Source organism: Hemicordylus capensis, chromosome 14 (genome assembly GCF_027244095.1).
Source record: "Hemicordylus capensis ecotype Gifberg chromosome 14, rHemCap1.1.pri, whole genome shotgun sequence".
In the NCBI taxonomy this organism is placed as follows: domain Eukaryota; kingdom Metazoa; phylum Chordata; class Lepidosauria; order Squamata; family Cordylidae; genus Hemicordylus; species Hemicordylus capensis.
Genome location: NC_069670.1, coordinates 3,419,236 through 3,440,549, shown reverse-complemented (window position 1 = coordinate 3,440,549; position 21,314 = coordinate 3,419,236). Strand labels below are relative to the sequence as shown.

At 52.3% G+C, this 21,314-nt stretch overlaps 2 protein-coding genes across 4 annotated transcripts in view; both read left to right on the top strand.

The window, feature by feature from the left end:
* Positions 1 to 1,235: 1,235 nt before the first annotated feature.
* C2CD4D (C2 calcium dependent domain containing 4D) lies at positions 1,236 to 7,744 on the top strand. 2 transcript variants are annotated; one of them, XM_053278630.1, is made up of 3 exons: positions 1,236 to 2,500; positions 3,995 to 4,114; positions 5,795 to 7,744. In XM_053278630.1, exon 3 carries the CDS (start codon positions 5,880 to 5,882, stop codon positions 6,963 to 6,965), a length of 1,086 nt encoding a protein of 361 aa, XP_053134605.1. In that variant the 5' UTR covers positions 1,236 to 2,500; positions 3,995 to 4,114; positions 5,795 to 5,879; the 3' UTR covers positions 6,966 to 7,744. The 2 variants fall into 2 exon arrangements, with proteins under 2 accessions (XP_053134605.1, XP_053134606.1); XM_053278631.1 differs by lacking the exon at positions 3,995 to 4,114.
* A 6,204-nt stretch (positions 7,745 to 13,948) lies between these two features.
* RORC (RAR related orphan receptor C) overlaps positions 13,949 to 21,314 on the top strand; it is a 93,680-nt gene continuing 86,314 nt past the window's right edge. The window contains exons 1-2 of one of the 2 annotated variants that reach the window (XM_053278620.1): positions 13,949 to 14,008; positions 14,081 to 14,234. Coding sequence is in view for 1 of the 2 variants with exons in the window: in XM_053278618.1 (XP_053134593.1) it covers positions 20,950 to 21,133 (184 nt within the window). In the remaining variant the exon portion in view is untranslated. Of the gene's footprint in view, positions 14,009 to 14,080; positions 14,235 to 20,831; positions 21,134 to 21,314 lie in introns of those variants that run through there. The other variant, XM_053278618.1, reaches the window with a different exon arrangement.

Below are 21,314 nucleotides of genomic sequence, written 5' to 3'. Positions count from 1 at the left end.
AGAGATTCCCCTTAGGGGATGGAGCCGCTCTTGGAAGAGCATCCACTACGACAACGACGAAGAATATTTATATACTACTCTTCAACAACATTCTCAAAGCGGTTTACATAGAAAAATAAATAATACATAAATAAGATGGCTCCATGTCCCCACAGGGCTCACAATTAAAAAAAAGAAACATAAGGCAGATACCAACAACAGCCACTGGAGGGATGCTGTGCTGGGGTTGGATATGGCCAGTTGCTCTCCCCCTGCTAAAGATAAGAGAATCGTCACTTTTAAAAGGTGTCTCTTTGCTCAATTAGCAGTGGTTCCAATTTCCCTCTCTGGCATCTCCAAGACAGGGCTGAGAGAAACTCCTGCCTGCAACCTTGGAGAAGCCGCTGCCAGTCTGGGTAGACAATACTGAGCTAGCTGGACCGATGGTCTGACTCAGTATATGGCAGCTGCCTATGTTCCTAAGGCCGCTGCATTAAAGTCTGTAGTGAGAGGTGATACATTTAAGTATATTCTATTGCAATCTGTAAAATGAAACAGAATCGACATGGTATGTGTATCAGTCAGTGCAAAAGTTAGTCAGTCCGTCGATCAATCAGTCAAACTTTATTTCAGCCAGCAAAACAAAAGCAGACAGATAAAAAGCCATTTAACAAAGAGCAGACATTAATAAACTGCTTTGATAATCCATCCTGAACTATACCTTTTGAGTTAGGCACTAACACTTGTCTGATTCTATTAGCCTCACGCAGAATTTGGCCACATTATGCAAAACGTCCGGGAGAATCCCATAAATGCAAAAGTCTTTGATTGGTGGCTTGGCTTGTTTGTTTGTCTGTTTAAGGCAGGGCTGCATAACTCTGGTCTCCCAGCTGTTGAATTACTACTGTCCCCACCATCCCCAGCCACAGTGGCCAATAGTCAGGGATGATGTGAGTTGGAGTCCAAACTCTGCAAGAAGGCCAATTTGTGCCTGACTCACTGGCTGGGTTCAGATGTAGTGGCCAGGTTTAAGGCATGACTCATGGGCTGTGTTCAGATGTAGCACGGAACCGTAGTCCAGTGGACCCGCGGTTCTCCACCCCTGCTTTCCCGTCCACGTTTGGACATTGGGGAGAGGGGCCTCACTGCAGTCAACAAGACTGCAGAGAGGCGGGGAAGCTGGCTGTGCAGGCTTCCTTCTTGACAAACGGACAGCCCGCACAGCCAATCAGGCCAGAGTGAGGGAGGAGCTTCCTCCCTCAACTCCAGTCCCGTTGGGCTCAAACTGAGGTGCCAGCATTTGAACGTAGTGCTGGCACCGCAAAACCGGAGTTAAGGGCTGTGAAACTCCACAATGACCAAAGGTACAGAGTGGAGTTTAGTGAGGAGAACCGCAAGCCCCTTTTCGCCCTTACCTCCAGTGTGCTGAGTTCGGACGTGAAGCTTCGGAAACCAGAGGTGACGGGACCTCCCGTTTCGTGTTTCGTCTGAACCTGGCCACTGCCGGTGTTTCCACATTGTGCATGTCAACTCACAATAATGACAGTCTTGTTTATTTGTTTGTCTGCTACCTTTCAGACCACGGCCTCTCAAGGCAGTTTCCATACAACAGGGGGAGGAAACTCATTAGCAGTTGTTGGTTCTTTGCCCGGTTTACGGCACGTGTTGTTATAGAGTCTCCCCCCAAACTCAGTAACCTTATTTAGTAATGTAGTCAATAACCAGTTTGTTTTCTGGAGAAAGGGGAGGGGAAGCCCAAACACTGCAGCAGCAACAACAACAAAACAATAAGCCTAACGTCTGTTCCTAAACGGGATGGGCCGTTTCCTCGCCCCGATGGTTGGAAAAGATCTTGCAGATCGGAGCTGGGAAGGCCTGCCGCTTCTGTCTGTCCAGCTACCTGCACGTCATTTGGACAGCAGAGGCCCTGCCATCGCACGTCAAACCCGAGAGGCGAGTCGTGCGGCGGCAGCGGCGGCATGAGAACGCCAAACACCGCCCAATGCATTGTAGCAGCGAGACAAGAAGGTTTCAGTGCTAAATTCTTAGCAAACATTGGCCAGGGCTTGGAAGAATGCCCCCTTTGTACTGCAGCTGAAGCGGAGAAGGCCGGGGCGCCGTGCCAGAGTCAGGCAGAGAGCTCAACCTTTGTCTCTTTGGTCTGACGCCAGGTCCGAAGAAGAACCAGGAAAACAGCAGAGCCATCGGAAGCCGCTTCAGGCCTGCCACAGCCACAGCTGTGTCCTTGCCGTCTTCCCCAGAGTGAAATGTGGTCCACTTCTTGCTCCCCGACAGGGGAGTCGTCCACACCTTCGTGATGCTTGCGCTCTTCTCTCTGGCCTGGAGTGCCCCCTAGTGGGAAGCCACAGAGCTGTCCGCCGTGAGTCACAAGAGAGTGACGTTGGAAACCCCAAGCTATAAACAGCAGGATAGAGAGAGAGAGCTCTGCTGGTGCCAGCTGTCTCCCGGAGATCCAAGGAACCGTGAGGGGGACGCCACCCAAGGGAGCAGCGGATGGCCTGTAAGTACGGCCGGTTGACTGTCTTGTGGCGGGTGCCGGTGTGTGTCCTCCAGGGAGGAGGAGGAGAGCGAGTGTAGAACTGGAGCCGAGAACTTTCCGTGGGGAGGGCTGCGTGGCACTGGATGGATCCAAACAGCCTTCGTTGGGCCATGGGGAGAGGAAGGAACCTGGCAGGGGCTGCGTATACTCCAAACAAAGGGGAAAGTTAGTGCCAAGCAAATCTGGATCCTGGGAGCGAGCAGAATGATGAACATTTGGCCCGGCTTCTCCTGCTGTTTTTGTGATGGCAGATTATCGCTTCTGCATCAGCTAGGCGGGGTGGTGGTGTGTGCATTATCCCACACGACATGGGCGGGGGGGAGGATGCACATCAGGGGATGCAATGCAGCCACTCTCCTTTGTGGTCTTCGCAGGTGTTGTGCATGCATTTCCAAGCCCACCCGATTGCATCGTTGAGGTCTGGCAACTTGCCTTCCTTAAAGGAAAAGTGGAGATTCTCTGACAGCTGCACTCTGTCCTCAAGACTGCGGTCTGTTCTCCTCCCAGATCACAGCCCACACACAGCCCGTTTGGGAAGGGGGTCCCTTTCTGGAGGCCCAGCAGGCTTTTTCAGCACAGGTGTCGAACCCCCCCCTGCAGGCCACAAGATGCACGACACTGAGCCCAAACTGCAGTGCACACATCTGCCGTGGGGTATGAATCTCTTTAGTGTTGTAATATGTAGAAAGGTTGAAAGCTATTTTAAAAAACAATAGGTTGGGTCCAAAGGGCCTTTCCACTCGCAGAAGGCTTGCTTCGGAGGGAAGGTTTTAAACGCGTGTATTTGAAAACATCGATTTGTTTATTTATTATTTAATAAATTAATAAATTTTATGGTGAATTTGCCACCGTTCCTCATTTTGCTTAAAAGCATCATCATTTTTTATTTTTATTTTTTAAAAAAACCAAACTAAATCCAAAAATGCTCTTCCGTTTGCTCAAGGGGTGCCACAGTCTCTTGCTCGCCTCGAGCACAGTCTCGGAAACTGCCATCGATCCGGCCTACGGGAACCCGTTGCGGGTTCTTGTGAAACTCGGCACATGCTCAGGGGCACTCTTCTCTTTGCCTCAGTGACTTGGGGCGAGTGGGGTAGGGCGAGAGGGAAGCCGCCTGAGGCAAGAGGTGGGTAGTCGGGCTGACCAGGCACAGACGGAACAAAGCAACTTGTGAGGGGTTCGAGTCCATTTCTCCTCTGTGGGTCCAGGGCCATTGCTGTTGCTTGGCTGCTCTCCCCTGCCCGCCCGCCTCCCACCGCTTGAAGTGCTGCAGATGGGTTGGCTTTTTTCTCTTGACATTTCAAAACTTTTCAGAGAAGTCAGGGGAACATCACGTCAGCCGCAAAGAGCTGCTTGGTTACGCTCTGGCAACCCGCCTGTTTAATGACTCGGTTACTAATGAGATGCAGAAATCACCTTTGGGCTCCTGCTCTCACCCAGGCATCTCTCTCTCTGCAGAGAGGAGGGGAGGAAGGTCAGCGAGGCATCCAGGGAGAGAAGGACCCCGGGGAGGTATCCTTTTGGCGAAGACGGTGCAGCCCTCCGCGGAAGGAAGAGAAGGCCAGAGAGGGGCTGTCGGTATGTTCTTATCTGGCGAGGCAGGTGGGAATCAAAAGGGTTTGGCCAGGAGAGGAGAAAGAGGGGTTAGAAAGCCAGCCATTTAGGGGGAAGGCACAGTGAATTGAAAGGGGTAGGGAACAATGTATTAGGAAGGAAGAATTACTTTTCTGTTGGCTCATGAGGCATTTCTGTATTCACCTGAATCCGAGACTAGGTTCCCCCCAAGTTCTTTCACGTTAGAAATGGTGGGGGTCCTCTTAAATCCAGAGTCCCCTTCCTTTGGGGTCAAACTCAGGTATAACCTGTATTTAACTTCTATTTTTAAGGGGGTTGGCTTTAAATTCAGAGTCTTCTCCTGTTCAGCTAAAGGCAGTGTGTGATAGCCTTAACTCCTTTCAACTTCTTGACAATCCTGCAAAGTAGAAGAGGATGGTAGATCTTCCAACCAGGATGAGAGGCTTGTAAAATGATGCATGCAAGGGGGGAACTGGTAGAGAAGTGTTCTCCTCCTCTAACTTGAGATCACCTAATGAGGCTGATTAGCAGTAGATGGGGGGGTGGGGGGGCGGCTGAAGAAAGCAAGTATTTCATCACACAAGACATCATTTGCTTCCAGAACTTTCTGCCACCGGCATAGTGGAATTGACTATCCGTGCAGGAAAACAGGTCTTTGGTGGCCATTCGCTATAGAAAATAAACATATATCATGCCTCCACACTTAGAGGCAGTCTACCTCTGAATGCCTGTTGTTGGGGGGAGGAACGTTGCCTTCAAACTCTGCCTACAGGCTTCCCAAAGGCATTGGTTTGGCCTCTGGGCAAACCAAGATCCTAGACTAGCACGGACCTTAATTTGATGGAAGCTATTTTGGCCATTTGGGGGCAGCTAGGAGGAGGCCCTTACCATTTCTAGTGGCCAGTGACTGACACAGTTTCCATATCCCCCCCCAGAATCCACTGCCCATGATAGCATGCCATGATGCAGCACCATTCTGGGGCTTTCTAAGAAACAGAATTTCTTTTGTGGGAGGAGAGCTGGTCTTGTGGTAGCAAGCATGACTTGTCCCCCTAGCTAAGCAGGGTCTGCCCTGGTTTGCATTTGGATGGGAGACCACATGTGTGAGCACTGTAAGATATTCCCCTTAGGGGATGGAGCCGCTCTGGGAAGAGCAGAAGGTTCCAAGTTTCCTCCCTGGCAGCATCTCCAAGATGGGGCTGAGAGAGATTCCTGCCTGCAACCTTGGAAAAGCTGCTGCCAGTTTGTGTAGACAATCCTGAGCTAGATAGACCAAGGGTCTGATTCAGCATATGGCAGCTTCCTATGTTCCTATGTGGTTTGGTTGTCAGACACTGGGAGGAATCCCACTACTAGGAAAAGAGTGCTAGCAAAAAGAAAAAGAAAAAAGGTATGTGTGGGGGGCGGCAATTTCAGCTCCATCAGAGACACGGAAGAATCCCACTACTACAAAAAGAGTTCTAGGGAAAAGAAAAAGAAAAAAAGGTTCGGGGACAACTTCAGCTCCACAACCCCCCAAATTTTTGAGTCAAAAAAGTTTCCCATAGAGAACTTTGGGCTCAACGGTGCTTGGGAGGGTCTCCAAACCTGTTGATTCCTCAAAGGAACTTGGTAACTGCTCCCAAGCCTCAGCCTGTTCATGCCTCAAAGGCCTTATCGCTTCTCCGTTTATTTTCTCCTTAGGAACGTTAGCCTGACTGGGTCCCCATCCTCTGTGTCGGCATCCATCATAAGCTTTTCCCCTCTGTCGGCCTTCTCCCGTCCCGAGATGTTCTCCAAAAGGAAGTCCTGTGGCCCCCTGCCGACCTGCCCCAATGTGCTCACACCGGACAGGATCCCCCGTTTTTTCATCCCGCCCAACCTGGCCAGCCTTCAGGGCCGGCGCTCACAAAGGAGCGGCAGCCCCGAAGCCCGTGGGGCTCTGGCCCAGCCTGCCGAGCAGCACATCGTCGAGGTCGAGAGCTCCGAGTGGGAGGAAGGCCGAGCTCTTGGGCGTCTCCACAGCGCCTCTTCCATGCCCCAGCTCTCTAGCCCAGCAGACTTGGTCTTCCTGCCAGAGAGTCCCCACACGCGCCGCCGGGAGTCCCTCTTCCACGGGGAACGCCTGTCCCACCGGTTCCATGGGGCCAGGTTCTCCTCTCCACCGCCGCCGCCACGGCCTCTCTCACACCCTGGCTTGGCCTTGGACAGCGACACGGCTTCATCCACCGAGACGTCCCCCTACAACTCCCCTTCACTGATGCGCTCCCTGGGCAGCCCCCTGACACGCCAAGTGTACGGCCATCGGCGGAGACTCGTGTGCCGTTCCGCCGATATCAACACACTGCCTCGGCCCAACTCCTTGTCCACCGAGGAGACCAGCTCCACAGACACCAGCCCCAGCTTTCCACGCCGGGAACCCGGATGGGGGTCTCCCGGAACCCTCCCCTCTCCGCCTCTCTTCCCATTGGACTTCATCCGCTGTCACGAACGTATCACCAAGGAGGTGATGTTGACGGTCAGCAAAGGTGGACGCCTGAGGCTCTCCAGTGAATACCTGCAGCCGCAGGGGCGCCTCCGCGTCCGGCTCATCAGCGCGGAAGCGTTCTACTCCGCCCAATGCGACCCCCGGCATGTCAGCTGCTGCGTCTCCCTGCGGTTGCGGCCGGGGGTGGGGCAGCGGCAGCGGAGCGCCGTAGTCAAGAGGAGCCGTAATCCAATCTTCAACGAGGACTTTTTCTTTGAGGGGGTTTCACAGGACGAGCTGCCCAGGCAGAGCCTGAGGCTCAAGGTAGTCAACAAGGGCTCCGGAATACGGCGGGATGTGGTCCTGGGTGAATGCGACGTCCCACTGGATTTCCTCTTGCCCCCGTAGGGGTCCCTCCCAGATGCTGAAGCATGCCGACAGGAAGTTGCCTTGAAGTTGCCGTCATGGCAGGAAGAGACAGACCCACAAGGGATCTTGGCAGGAAGAGGCGGGGCCACAAGGATTTTTGGCAGGAAGAGGCGGGGCCACGAGAGCTCTTGCTTGCCTTCCATTTTGACAAGAGAGGCTTTTCTCCAGGTGTTGGAATCTCTCACTCTGCGCCCCCCCCCCCCGCCCCATGTCTGGTTCTCTGCACTGCTGTGGTGGGTTGCCAGCAGAGGGCGCTATGGGTCCTCTGCGTTTGATAGCCGCCAGTTTTGAGAGACTTGCACCGCAGTTTGGGCCTGAATCATTGTGTGAAATCCACGTCTCCCTACCCCTTGTTACTAATTCCATACAGACTCTGCTCTCCCTGGACCCTGTTCCTCTGCCCCTTCCCCACCTCTCAGTCTCTCCCGATTTTCGTCCTGGCAGATCCTGACAGCATCTCATTACTGAGTCTTTTAGACAGAGGCTGGGAAAGAGGCTGTAACAGAGCACGCTCTTTGCATGCCCCAGATTCCGCCCTCTGGGATGCCCTGGGAAAGACCCTCCCCTGAAACCCTGGCTGCAAGAATACTGGGCTAGATGGACCAATCGCTCGACGGCTTCATCATCCTGTTTGATGCATTGTGAGAATTGTGGGAAACGAGAGAAAACAGGAGGAAAGCTATACGCTGCCCAGAGCCTTTGGCAGAAGAGCGAACAGTAAATCCAAATCAATAAAGATTTGCATACGTGCTGCCGTGTTTACAGTTTTACAGGATTCTTTCTGGCTTTGCTAGACACAGCAGGGAAGGCAAGGAGCTGGTGGGAGAAGAGCTAGTCTTATGGTAAGGAGCATGAATTGCCCCTTTTGCTATGCAGGGTCTGCCCTGGTTTGCATTTGAATGGGACTACATGCGTGAGCACTGTAAAAGCACTTCCTCTTTGGGGATGGGGCCGCTCTGGGAAGAGCACTTGCCTGCTTGCATGCAGAAGGTTCCAAGTTCCCTCCGTGGCAGCATCTCCCAGAGAGGGCTGAGAGAGACTCCTACCTGAAACCTCGGAGAAGCTGCTGCCAGTCTGTGTAGACAATACTGAGTTAGATGGACCAAGGGTCTGACTCAGTAGAAGGCAGCTTCCTATATTCCACACTAAGACCCACCCTTTTCTTATTTATTCACCCCCTCTCTCATGTCTGAGATTTCAGCAGGTTTGAAATCACAGGGACTAGAAACTTGATTTTCCTTTTTTTTAAGTTCTCTGAATTCTGTCTCCTCTATAATCATATTCGGTGGTGTTTCCGCCCTCTCTGGAATCTCATTTGCCCTAGCAGATTCTTGCCCTGAGCAGAGAGTTAAACCAGAAGACCCTCCAGCTCTTCGACCATGCACACCGCACCGCAAAACGAAATTCCTGCTTGCATCTGTGTGCAATACGCCACTGGGCTTTTCTAACTTCCCCCTCCCCGCCTGCCACATCAGTCCATTAAAAAGTTTTTACACACGCAACGGAAACTCGCCTGCACCCGAAGCCTGCTTGCTACTGAAAAATCAATATTTAAGTAGCTTTGGGCCATCTGTCCAGGCCAGTGCGGGAAACCTATTTTCCCCTCCTGCCACTCTATTAGGAACGGAAGTAATAAATCAGATATCCTTTCAGCAAATAAGAGAAAATGGGATCTGGAGCACAGCAGAGTTACTTAACAGAAGAATGTAGGATGCTGGGTTAGGTGGACATTGGCCTCATTCTGCAAAGCACTTAGATCCTTGAGCAAGAGCCGTATCCTCTCTGGATGGCTTAACATACATTAGAAAGAGCTTAGCTATTCAGAGACCCCGAGTAGGAAGCACTTCTTTGAAAGTCTGCAAAGTACATCAGTGGGACAGCAGAGATTCCGATATTGGTAAAGAATGATCAGGTGGAGCCCAAAGGGATCCACTGAGTTTCGAGGGGTTATGGGGGTCAACCAAGCTTTCTTCACAACGGTTGTGCAGGGTCCGCCCTGGTTGCATATGAATGAGAGATTTGATGTGCGAGCACTGTAAGATAGTCCCCTTAGGGAATGGATCTGCTCTGGGAAGAGCATCTAGGTTCCAAGTTCCCTCCCTGGCAGTATCTCCAAGAGAGGGCTGAGAGAGACTCCTGCCTGCAACCTCGGAGAAGCCGCTGCCAGTCTGTGTAGACAATACTGCGCTAGATAGACCAATGGTCTGACTCAGTATATGGCAGCTTCCGATGTTCCTATATTCTGGGCAGCTGGGGACCATCATGTTTCTTTCCCAGAAGGCAATTGGTTTCTTTTTCTGCTTCATCCCCTAAGATCATTCCCAGAGAGGTTTCTGGGAAATAAAAAATGGTGGCTGCTAGCAAAGGTGCCACCACTGGTAAGACCCTCCCTTTCACCCCTGTTTTGCACCACCTCCCCACCCCGCAAATGCATGCCTTCCACCTTTGGTGCCCATAAATGGAAGAGTAAAATTAGAGGGATGGATTTCAGCTCAGCCTTGTGGTAGACCATGAAAGATGGCAATCAGCCCATCCTGTCGGAGCAGAAGAGGCAGGCCAGCCCTGTCGACTTCTGGAAATTGTTGGGGCAGGGGGAGAGAGAGGGAGGTCTCTCCATCGGAAGACCTTGTCTCCTTTCAGGCTAAAGGTGTACAAAGGAGCAGAGGGTTAAATGACAGGCAAGGAGGAATCCTTCTTCACCCTTGCCTCGCTTAATATCTGACCTGGCCTTCTGTTGCTGGCGGATGATGCAAACGGTGCCAGCAACAAGCCCTTGAGCGGGAAATGGGTTTTGCTTTTGGTTGCCGCTGTGATTTCCATCCACTGACATCTGCAAAAATGTCCGTTTTTGTGGACATCCACTCTCTGTTCTCTTGGTCCTGTTGTGTTTCAAAAGGATTCTTTTCAAAGGCAGCAGGAAACGTAGATGATCTCAACAGACGTTCACAGTAACACATTGCTGAGCTCTGAGGCGGAGTGTGGGTTGCCAACTGGCCAGGAAGGAAGCCAGCTTTGCTCTTGTGCTTTTAGGAGCCGATGGGTCAGCAAAACTCACCCAGACGTCTTGCATGGAGAAATATGGTCTCCTGTTGCTGTCTGCATAGTGAGTTACACAGCTACGGGGGCTGGTTGAAAACTAGGCAACTCCAACTTCGGATCAAATTTAAGTCCTGAGGGAGAATCCAGTTTGCTTTGTATCGATAGGGACGCCAGTTTCACCAGGATAGCAAAGAGATTAAATTGGCTGGGAATATGTCACTATCCCGCCAGCAGGGGGCAGCCTTGGACAAAACATTGCAGCTGTTGGCAACTCAAGGACTTTCTCAGATGTTTTCTTGACAAATTTTCTCTCCCCTTCCCTTCCTGCCTGCAGCCAGTGAGGGTTGCCAACTCTTCACTCTGCAAATTACAGACAGGATAAACATGCCCCACATCAGTAGGGCAAAACGTGCTGCCTATCACCGAGCTTATGGTGGCCAAAGTATAATCATGAGAACTAGTCACACAATTTTATTTTAATTTTAAATGCAGGAGATAGATAGATTGATAGATAGACCACACACACATATACATATGTATACATACTGCCCCCCACAAAAGAGAGAGATAGGTGTGTTTGGAAGAAACAGTTCTAAAAGAGAGTTCGTTAGCCAAAGTAGGGTGCCAATTATTTCACCAGCCGCAGCAATTCTGCCTTAAACAGTAGCTCAAGATGTGCAGAAGGAGCTGTTGAAAGGTTTCTGCTTTTCTTCACGCTGTGAAATCTCTCACTAGCTCTTTTCTGCCGTTCAAGTTGCTGTTTAAAAGTGCAGGGACAAGTTGGGGCAGTCAGTTGTCAACCAGTTATTTGTTCCCAGCAGCTGGTATTTGCAGGTAGACTGCCTCTGAATGTGGAGGCTCCATTTAACTATTGTAGCTAATGGCTGTTGATTGACCTTGTACAATAATTGTCTTGCTGAATCCAACCAAGAGGACCATGCACCTCAAAATCCTGCTCCCTACAATGGCCAAGATTTCAGATTTTTCTGGGAAGCCCGCACACCAGGCACGAAAGGCCTCTCCCTTTGTATGCCCCCAGCATTTAGTTCTCAGAGGTATACTGCCTTTGTACCTGGAGGTTCCATTCTTAACTATCATGGCTAGTAAGAACACAAGAAGAGCCTTTCTCAAGCCCCCAGCAACTGGTATTCAGGGGTAGACTGCCTCGGAACCTGGAGGTTCCATTCAGCTCAGCTGCCATGATGAATAGCCATTGAGCTCATGGATTTGGCAAGCACTGCTTCTGAGGTCTTCCCAGAACTTGGGCAGTGGGCATTTTCAAAAGTTTTGGAAGGGGTCGTCCAAGCAGGGGAAAGGATGGCAAACTTTTTATGATGCATGAGCATTCCTCTCCCTCTTTTGGGAATGGTTCCCATCGGGGCCCCGAGGCCTTCTGGAACGAGTCTGATTTGGATAGGGTATCTTTTCCCCCCTCTTCCTCCTCCTTGGAACACATCTCGCTGGGATGGGCTTTCCTTTCTCCTGGAAGCCTCCTCCGATCTGGAGAGATAAGCAGGCTCGCCCCGGGGTGCGCCTGGCGCTTGGCAGAGGTGCGGATCGCTCATTTGAAAGGGTTTAGCCTGTCAGGGCAGCCCCTGTGCTGCTTCCCCCAGTTTGGTTTCTCTTCAGGATCCGTCTCATCTAACCGCCCCGCAGCATCCCGTGGGAAAGCCGAGGAGCGTCCTCAGCTGAACCTGGTGCTGGGGCCAGTCAGCCGGGATTTTGTGGTCTCTCCTCTCAGGTATTGGTGTCCAAAGAGCCAGACAGCTCCAACTGTGGTCGGAATCCCCTTGTGCCCCCCATATTCCATCCCATCCCATTCCCCACCATGGCCAGCCAACCCAAGGCCTCTCGGAAGCTGATCAGCAGGGCTGGAAGGCAGCAACCCCTTCCCACTGGTTTCTTCCTCTGCCACAGAGGTAGACTGCCCCTGGAAAGGGAAGGCTCTATTTAGCCACCGTGGCCCATGCCCATTGATAGCACAACTCATCCTCAGATGTAAAAGCTGCCGTGCTGGATCTGACCAGAAGGCCGTCCGGTCGATCATCCTGTTTCGAATGATAGATGCAATGAGATGCTTTGGAATTTGTCTAATCCCCCCCCCCCTTTTTTTATTCTTTTAATTCTAGCAGGCAACTCCCAAGAAGTACCAAACACTGGTTCAGAGCCAAGATCCATCAGGCTCAGCCCAAGCTCCGTCGCCTCAGTGGACAGAGAGATGTCATGCAGAAGCTCACAAGGTGGGCACCGACAGAACCGCCCTCCTCTGCTGCTGGTCCTCAACATCTGGAAAGCACAGGTACGCTGCTTGTGCATATGGAAGTTCCACTCCCAGCCATCACAGCTACTAGCCCCCAGTCGGCCTAAACTCTTGTTTCCTCGGAAGGGAAATGGGGCGATCAACTGGGGCAATCCACGGACGGCCCCTCCATGCTTTCTGACGCTTCCTAGATGGAAAACTATGAAGTAGGCTAAAAAAAAGTCACAAGCCTTCAATAAAAGGCAAAGTTATTTTCCAGGGACGGCAGAAATAAAAGAAGGACTATTGAAGTGTAGGTCTATGAGGCCTTATAAAAGGCCTGCTCAACTTTGGGCCCCCCCAGCTGTTTTTGGACTACAACTCCCATAATCCCTAGCCATAGCAGCCAATAGCCAGGAATTATGGGAGTTGTAGGCCAACATCTGCAGGAGGGCCGAAGTTGAGCAGGCCTGCCTTATAAGGATAATTCGTTTATTAATATACAGGTTGAGGTTAGCCTGACCACCCCACCCCGCTCTCTCTGGATGTTCATGGGCAAAGAATCTCTCTCTAAGCCTTCTTCTCTGTAAAATGGGTCCAGTATTGATCTAAGACAAGGGTTGCCAACCTGTGGTCCTCCAGCTGTTGCTGAACTACAACTCCCATCACCCCCCAAACACCATTTATTGCGTCTGGGGATGATGGGAGTTGTAGTTTGTTGGTTACAATACTCTCAAAGCAGTTTACAATGTTATTAAAACAATGCACAATTAAAATATTAAAAGTACAGCTATTAAATATAAATATAAATGTTATCTCCCTATTTAGAAGTATGAAAACCTATATAAGACAGCCCGGCTGAGTATTTAGATCATGTGTTTTTACCGAAGTTTAGGAGAGCATTGACCCTTGCTCGTTTGAATGCCCTTCCCTCTGCATTAGATGGGAAATACAAACGAGTTCCATACATGTTGTGTCATTGCCTTTGTGGCTCAGGGAATATAGAGTCAGTTGTTCATGTTATTCTGTATTGTCAGTTTTATAGGGATGCTCGTATTCAGTTTAGTTCTCCTCTCTCAAAGAATCATCCCGGCCAGACGGATCGATTTTACTTGGATTTTTTGCTGTCAAATTTTAAATCTGTCACCTCTATAAATGTGGCCGAGTTTTGTTTTGTTGCATCCAAACTTCGTAGAGCTTGTATTAGCAATCTGAATATTTTGTAAATTATAAATGTATTATTTTGAATGTTAAGCTGGTCTAAGGACCGTAATAAATTTACTTACTTACTTTATAAGACAGTAATACACAAAATAGCTGCAGTAACAACTGTACTCTCATTTAAAAGCCTGGGTGAAGAGCCACGTCTTTACTTGTTTTGTAAAAAGGTGGTGGAAGCTGAGGAGCGGATGCCAGCCGGGAGGGGATTCCAAAGCGTGGGGGGCCATGACTGATAAGGCCCTGTCCCGCGTCCTCGACAGCTGATCCTCTCTCACCATCGGCACAGGGAGCACATCCCCTTCCAATGATTTTGTCAAGCAGGCAGAAACCCTTGGGAGAAGACAGTCCTTTCAATATCCAGGGCCCGAACTCTGGATATTTTGTCCTGCAACATCTGGAGGTTGGAAACCCCTGATCTAAGATGTACAAATCATGATTTTCAAAGGACTTGTACTTTTGAAAAAGAAAACTCTCTGCTCCCGAGAGGAACCAGGCCGAAAACCACTGACAACGCGTCCTGCTGGTAAGAAATCAGTTTTTGAGTATAAATTTGACATTAGATGTGAGCCTTTTTAAAAAAATGATTGTTTTACAGGAGGCAAAGTTCTAAAGGGGGGAAGCAGCATGATTCGACGGCACGCTCTTGGTATGCTGACCTGCCGGAAACAGAACTCGATTCCGAAATGGAGAGGGTCGCTCGCGGAACAGAACAAGGATAACTGGCGTCCTGACTCCTAGGCTGTCTGGAGGTAAAAATAGCAGCGCAAATGATTTATTTCGACCCATCAGAACTGCAGGTGCCTCTCGTGCAAATGCCGCTTCTGAAATCCCGTCTCTTGGTCGCACACAGGTGTGACCAAGAAACAGAGCCCTGTGTTGTGAGGGCTACGTGGATGAAAGGGTGACAGAGTTGCAGGGTGCCATCAGGAAAAGGGAGCGAGGGTTGTGCCAGACACGGGGACCACCTGTCTATCTATCTATCTATCTATCTATCTATCTATCTATCTATCTATCTATCTATCTATCTATCTCTTCTTCCCTTCCCTTCCCTCTCCTCTCTATGTCAACTGCTTTGGAAACTTTTGTTGAAAAGTCGGTATATAAATATTTGTAGTAGTTGTAGTCGCTTCCCCTCTCAAATCAAACCAATGACCCTAGATCCAGCCGGCCACGGAGGAGGACGTGCAACGATTCTTCCACCATTGAGTTTCCTGGTATTACAGGAAAGAGATGGGGAAAGTGAGGGCAGTATAAAGCGGGGAGGTTATAACCAGCGTCCCCTCTAACCGGGATTCCCAGACGTTGCTCAATACAACTCCCAGCATCCTCAGCAGCAGTGGCCTTTGGCTGGGGATTCTGGGGGTTGTAGTCCACAACATCTGGGAATCCCAGGAAGAGGGGACTTGTTCTTTCTCTGAGGCTCGCTGGCTTGAAGCCGATGCATCCTCAGTGGCGTGTCGGCTGGAGGGAGGGAGGCGGAGCCCTGTCTCCCCTGCTCCTGATTGGCTGGCTACGTGCTCCGCCCGGGCATACCCCTCCCCTCAGCCTGATGGACAGGCTGAAGAAAGTTAGCACTGAGTTCTCCCATTGAAATGAAAGGGGGCCGGGGAACTGGTTCCATTAATTTCGGCAGGAGAACTCATGAGTAACTTAAGTCTGGATGGACGCCAGCGACTGGAGTAGCCTGTCTCACAAGTGGAACATTTAAATTTGTTCTCTCTCTCTCTCTCTCTCTCTGACACACACACACACACACACACAATTTCTGTGGGGCGACCTAAGCTGACGCTTTTGACAGAAGGGGGTACACTTGTTTTTTAAAAGTAAACCGCCTGGGGTTTTCTTTTAACGAAAGGCGGTATAAAAATGTAAAAATAAATAAATAAATAATAAAATAAAAGACTGGGAACCCCTGGTCTACCCTGACCCGGCAGCAGCTCTCCAAGGATTCAAGCAGGAGTCTCTCCCAGCCTTACCCGGAGATCTGGCCAGCGACCAAACCTGGGACCTTCTCCCTCAGCGCCTCCGCCACTGAGCTGGCAGCCCCGTTCCCAAAACGGCCCCCGGAAGCTGCCACAGACTGAGTCCGCCTCTTTGTCCATCTAGACTCTGACTGGCAGCAGCTCTTCAGCGTCCCAGGTGGGGGTCCTTCCCAGCCCTGCCCGCAGATGCTGCCAGAGACTGAACCCGGGACCTTCTGCCGGCAAAGCCGGGCTTTCCCACCGCTGGGCCACGGCCCCGTCTCACTCTGCGGATTGGGCCGAGTCGGAGGGGCTCCCTCCTGTGGCGCTGTGCTCCTGCCCCTCTCCCCAGCACTGCCGTCAGCCGGGGCACCCTTTCCCCTGAGCTTCACTGCGGCAGGCAATCCTCTCCCGCCTGCCAAGCAGCTGCAGGCCCGAGCCTCCCCGCAGCCCTCCAGGGCCGGCTCCTTACAAGTTTGCTGGAGCCCAAATTAAAAAGGCACCCCACCCAGCAAGGAGCTGGGATCAAAAGGGTGTGAGTCACCAGCCGGGTTATATAACTGCCTGGCACTGGCGAAGAAGGTTGTCCTGACGCCGCCGTGGTGGTGATGGTGGCAGCCCGGAGCTGGCCTGCGTGTAGGAGGGTGGCCTGGCCACTAGGGGGCAGAGTGGCTCTGGAGATGGGCACCTGTGGGTCCAGCAAGACCCAGTGGGCAGCAGGGATGGGGCGGGGGGGGGGCAGAAAGGGAACTGGACGGGAAGTCTGTGAGTATTTTGATGCCTGAGCATCAAGCAGGTCTAAGGCGATTGTCTTTTGCTCTCTCCCCCGAGGAACCAAAGGTCCGTCTAAGTCCGGCATCCTTCTGCCCCAGTGGCCAGCCAGAGGCCTCTAGGAAGCCTCCCAGCAGAAGGCAAAGATATCAGCCCTTTCCCCCGGGCTGTCCTGTCAGCAGCTGGTATTTAGAGGAAGACTGCCCCTGCACATGGAGGCTCGATTGAGCCATCACGACGCGCGGCCGTCGTGTCTGAGCTCTCTCCCCCACCTCCATGAATTAGTGGGATCTCCTTTTAAAGCCACCCGTGTCAACGAATTCTGTATATCAGTCGGATGCTGTGTGCCCGAAGCTTATCAGGGTGTCCTCCAAGAGACATGGTGGACGAGTGAAATGCAGTTTGCCCGCTCTTTATTTCTCCCTGAAATGCACAGCGGTGGGCAAAAGCAGGTTCACACAGGCCAATGGAGGACCTCCAAAGGCCTGGCCAGACCTCTGCATGAATGGGGGGGGGCCCTAGGACCCAGCCCAGAATCCTTTGCAGCAGAGAGGTTTTCCACAGCAGATGTGCTGAGGGTTTGGGGCCGGTGTGTCTGTGTGGGGGCAAAGAAATGTGGAAGTTAAGAGGAGGAATAGACTGACGCGCAGCTTGGACAGGGGGAGGGGGTCACAATTGGAAACTGCCAGTGGCCATGACTCTCTCGGCAGGAAAAGAGAAGGGCCACTCTGTCCCTTGCAACTCTATGGTACAAGCCAGTTCCAGGAAGGCTGCGCTGGGACGTGTCAAGGATTGCGCTGCTGCTGGGTCTATTCGATTCTTATTTTGGACTCTTTGGAATTACGGAGAATTGTTTAAAGGTAAAGTGTACCGTCGAGTCGGGGTCGACTCCTGGCGACCACAGAGCCCTGTGGTTTTTCTTTGGTAGAATACAGGAGGGGTTGACCATTGCCTCCTCCCGCGCAGTATGAGATGATGCCTTTCCGCACCTTCCTATATCACTCCTGCCCAATATAGGTGTTTCCCATAGTCTGGGGAACATCCCAGCGGGGATTCGAACCGGCAACCTCTGGCTAAAACATTGGTGTGTGTTTTAGATCTCCCAGCCTCTTCATAAGTGTGATCAGGAGCTTGGCCCAAGAGCCAGGAGTCAAGAAAATGACTTCCGTATGCTCAGTGTCAGCCTTGATAGACCTCATGGAGGAGAGGTCTATCAATGGCTACTGGTCAGGGGGCTATAGGCCAGCTCCAGCCTCAAAGGCAGGATGCCTCTGAGTCCCAGTTGCAGGGGAGTCACAGCAGGAGAGAGGGCAGGCCCTCAACTCCTGCCTGTGGCTTCCAGCGGCATCTGGTGGGCCACTGTGCAAAACAGGATGCTGGACTAGCTGGGCCTCCTTGGGCCCGATCCAGCAGGGCTGCTCTGATGTTCTAACCAACATTTTGATCTGGCAAACGCCTGGGACTGCTTCCCTGAGCCATCCGCAGCATCCTTTGAGGCACTCTGGGCGAAGCTGACCAGAACAAAGGAAACTGAGCTTAACGCCCAAAAGAAGGAGCTCCACGCAAGAAGCAAGAAGGAGCTCCACGCCCAAGACAGAAGGAGCCCCACGGCCTTTGAAGAGGGTGCCTCCTCCCATGACGAGCAACTTCAGAAGCCAGCTGGCACAGAGGCGTGGTGAGACACCTTGCCCCGCCCTGGCTAGCCAATTCAATTCAAGGCTAGTCCAAAGGAAGCTTGGCCAGATTCCTGGGATTACTCTCCTTGGCCTTGGACTAGTGTCGCACGTGTCGTTCCAGGCCCTTCTGCTACAGCCGGGTGAAAGGCGGGCATGAAGTCTTCATCGAATGTGCTTGGGTCAGGTTTTTACGACGGAACACCATGCAAGAAGATGAGCGTGTGATTATCGTCAACATTATTATTTTTGCATTGTCTGGGAGCAGATCCTTTTGATCCGGAGTGTATTCTTAGTCCTCTTCCCCCCATTTTTGTAAATCCCAGAATTCTCCATCTCCATTTGACATGTTTAACTCCTGCGAGGAAATGTCTTTGGGGAACCTTGATGGCCTCACAGATGCAAATATCTTTCCCTGGCGGCTTCGCTGCTGAAATTGACCAGGTTTGGAGAAGACTCTGTCGATTTCGCCATCCAGTTTTGGTCACTCCCACGCCCCGTTTCTGCTGGCCTGTGAAACAGCCAAAGCTTTTCTCTGGACCCCGGGATCAGTTGGCAATGCTCACGCGGAGCATTCACAAAGTGCATTTTGAAAGATTCAAAACACGTCAGCTATCTTACCCTGCCATGCTTCACGCCAACCCTGTGAGGCTGATCCCTGCCTTTGTTTGTCTGATTGATTTCTAGACCACCCTTCCAAAAATGGCTCGGGGCGGTTTACACAGAGAAATAACAAACAAATAAGGAGTTATCGCTCTGCAGCAGGTGCGAGGCTGCCAGCCTGTGTTCATGCCACGGCAGAGGTGAGATTCAAATCAGGGACCTGCCCAAGCAGTCTCCAAGCAACATGAGCAAAGGCGCAGAGAAGGAGGCGAGAACTTGCCCCCCTCCCCCGTGAAACTGTTGCCTTTTGCAGAGTCGAGTGGCACAGGAGCACTGCTGGGGCGGGTGTTGGAGAAAGTTGGCAACCATACACCATAATCTAGGGTTCATAAACACTGCCAGCAAGAAGAAGGCCAATCGGAATTGTAATCCTAGGGGTGGGGTGGGGTGGGGGGAATGTGGCACGGGGCACCCAGCCATTTATTTATTTATTTAACGTGGTTTTTATACCGCCCAAAACTTAGCTCTCGTTTCTCCTCTCCCCCCCACCCGCTCCCTTCCTCCACGGAGCTTCTCCTGCACACCCCCAGGCCAGGATCCATGTGCCCAAGAAGTAAGCCAAGTAAACAGTAATTACCCCAGGGCAGGGCTGGGTGTGCCCCATTGACAGCGGGCTGGGAGTTCTTAATAGGGCTGTCACACCATCCTACTGGGAAGGCTGGTATCTGGATCGCCCTCCGGCTCACCGTCCCAGCCCAAGGACAGGCCATTTGGCCCGCAGCTGCGTGACTTTCCCCGGCTTCTCTGTGGCCCTCTTGCAAACACTTTCTGCCCTTTGCCACACTTTCCCTAGCGAAATTCAAAGATAGACTGCTTCTGACATGGGGGCTCCACTGAGAGGTGTCAACAAGGCAGTTCTGATAGATTTGATTGATTGATTAATGGCCATCAAGTCTTAGTGACCACATCGATCGATTCTCTCCAGGATGATCTGCCTTCCACTTGGCCTTGAAGGTCTCTCAGGGGTGCATTCACTGCATCCACCTTGCTGCTGGTCGTCCTCTTCTTCTCTTTTCTTCTCTGCTGCTGGTCATCCTCTTCTTCAGCCCGGCTCCTGCCTGCAACCTTGGAGAAGCCGCTGCCAGTCTGTGAAGGCAATACTGAGCTAGATAGACCAAGGGTCTGACTCAGTATATGGCAGCTTCCTATGTTCCTGTGTTTCCCATTTAAGGGAGGAGAGCTGGTCTTGTGCTATCAAGCATGCATTGTCTCCTTTGCTAAGCAGGGTCTACCCTGGTTTGCATTTGAATGGGACACTACATGTGTGAGTGCCGAAGCTATTCCCCGCCAGGGATGGGGCTGCTCTGGGAAGAGCCCCTGCCTGCTTTTATGCAGAAGGTTCCCAGTTCCCTCCCTGGCAGCATCTCCAAGATAGGGCTGAGAGAGAAGACTCCTGCCTGCAACCTCGGAGGAGCCGCTGCCAGTCTGAGTAGACAATACTGAGCAAGATGAACCGATGGCCTGACTCAGTATACGGCAGCCTCCTATGTTCCATCCAAGCTACAGGTCTGGGAAACGCAAGAAGAGGCCGCACCAGTTGACATTCTGTCGTGTCAGAACTTGGGAGGAACTTGTATATTTTTTTTCCTCCTAAGAAAAAGGAATTTCTGTCCTGGCATCAAGCTGGGTTTGCGCCAAGTGTTGGAAACCGGAGAACGCTCCCTTCCAGGGTTGCTTACTCAAGCTCAAGCCCTATTAAAGTCGACGGGAGTGGAGTGGCTCAGATGGGTCTGGGTGTAGCACCCCAGCAACACCCCAGGTTGATCTGCCCACATTCTGCAAGGCAGCGTTTCTATGCCATAGGCAGCTGCCGTCTACTGAGTCTGACGCTTGGTCCATCAAGCTCAGTATTGTCTACCCAGACTGGCAGCGGCTCCTCCAAGGTTGCGGGCAGGAGTCTCTCTAGGGGGAGATGCTGCCGGGGAGGGAACTTGGAGCCTTCTGCAGGCAAGCAGGCGGAGCCTGCTAGCTTCCCCATCCGGGGGGGGGATCTCTTCTCCCGGGGCTCACACATGCAGTCTCCCCTCCAAATGCAAACCAGGGTGGACCCTGCTTAGCAAAGGGGACCAGCTCTCCTCCTCCGTCCCTTTAACATCCAGCCTCCTCCTCCTCCTTTCCCAACAGAAAATGCTTTCGGTGCCAAGAAGCCAGGAGAGAAATAATGCGCACCGCCCAGCGAGGAAGCAGCCCCTCCCTCGGCTGCACGTGACTGCCGGGGGCGGGGCCTGGCGAGGGGGCGGGGCCTCCGGGGATGACGGGCAGGGCGAGTCACGCGGCTTCGGCGTGGCTGCCTGCGCGGCTGTGTTGACTGCCCGGGCCAGGCAGCAGCTGTTGGCCCCGATCCAGCGCTTGGGCTGGAATGACACCGAGCCGCCGCAGCGAAAGGCTGTTGTGTAATGTGGCAGGGCAGGCACCAGGCCCGGCTAATCGAGCCCTGCTCGTCGGAGCTGCGTGCTGCTGGGTGCCCGCGGGTGGGGAGCCTGCGCCGCCTCCCCACAGAGCTGCACCACTGGCACCCCTGCCTGCCCACCACGCTCCGGCCGCCCAAGGAACGGAAGACCCGCTCGGGAGGGGCAAAAGGTGGGAGGAGAGCGAAAGAGGCCACATTTGGGGCGCACTCTTTGCGGAGACGGGTTGGCATGCTCAGCGGGAGCTGCGCCGGTTGTATAGCTGCCTGTTGAAACAGCTCTGAAAGGAAACTATATGCACGGGATTGGAAGCGAAGTGGCGATTTTCCGATGGGAAATCCTGGAGAGCTACA

Bases quoted from the DNA above. Each gene is read 5' to 3' on its own strand.
- C2CD4D (XM_053278631.1), top strand. From the start codon at position 5,880: ATGTTCTCCAAAAGGAAGTCCTGTGGCCCCCTGCCGACCTGCCCCAAT.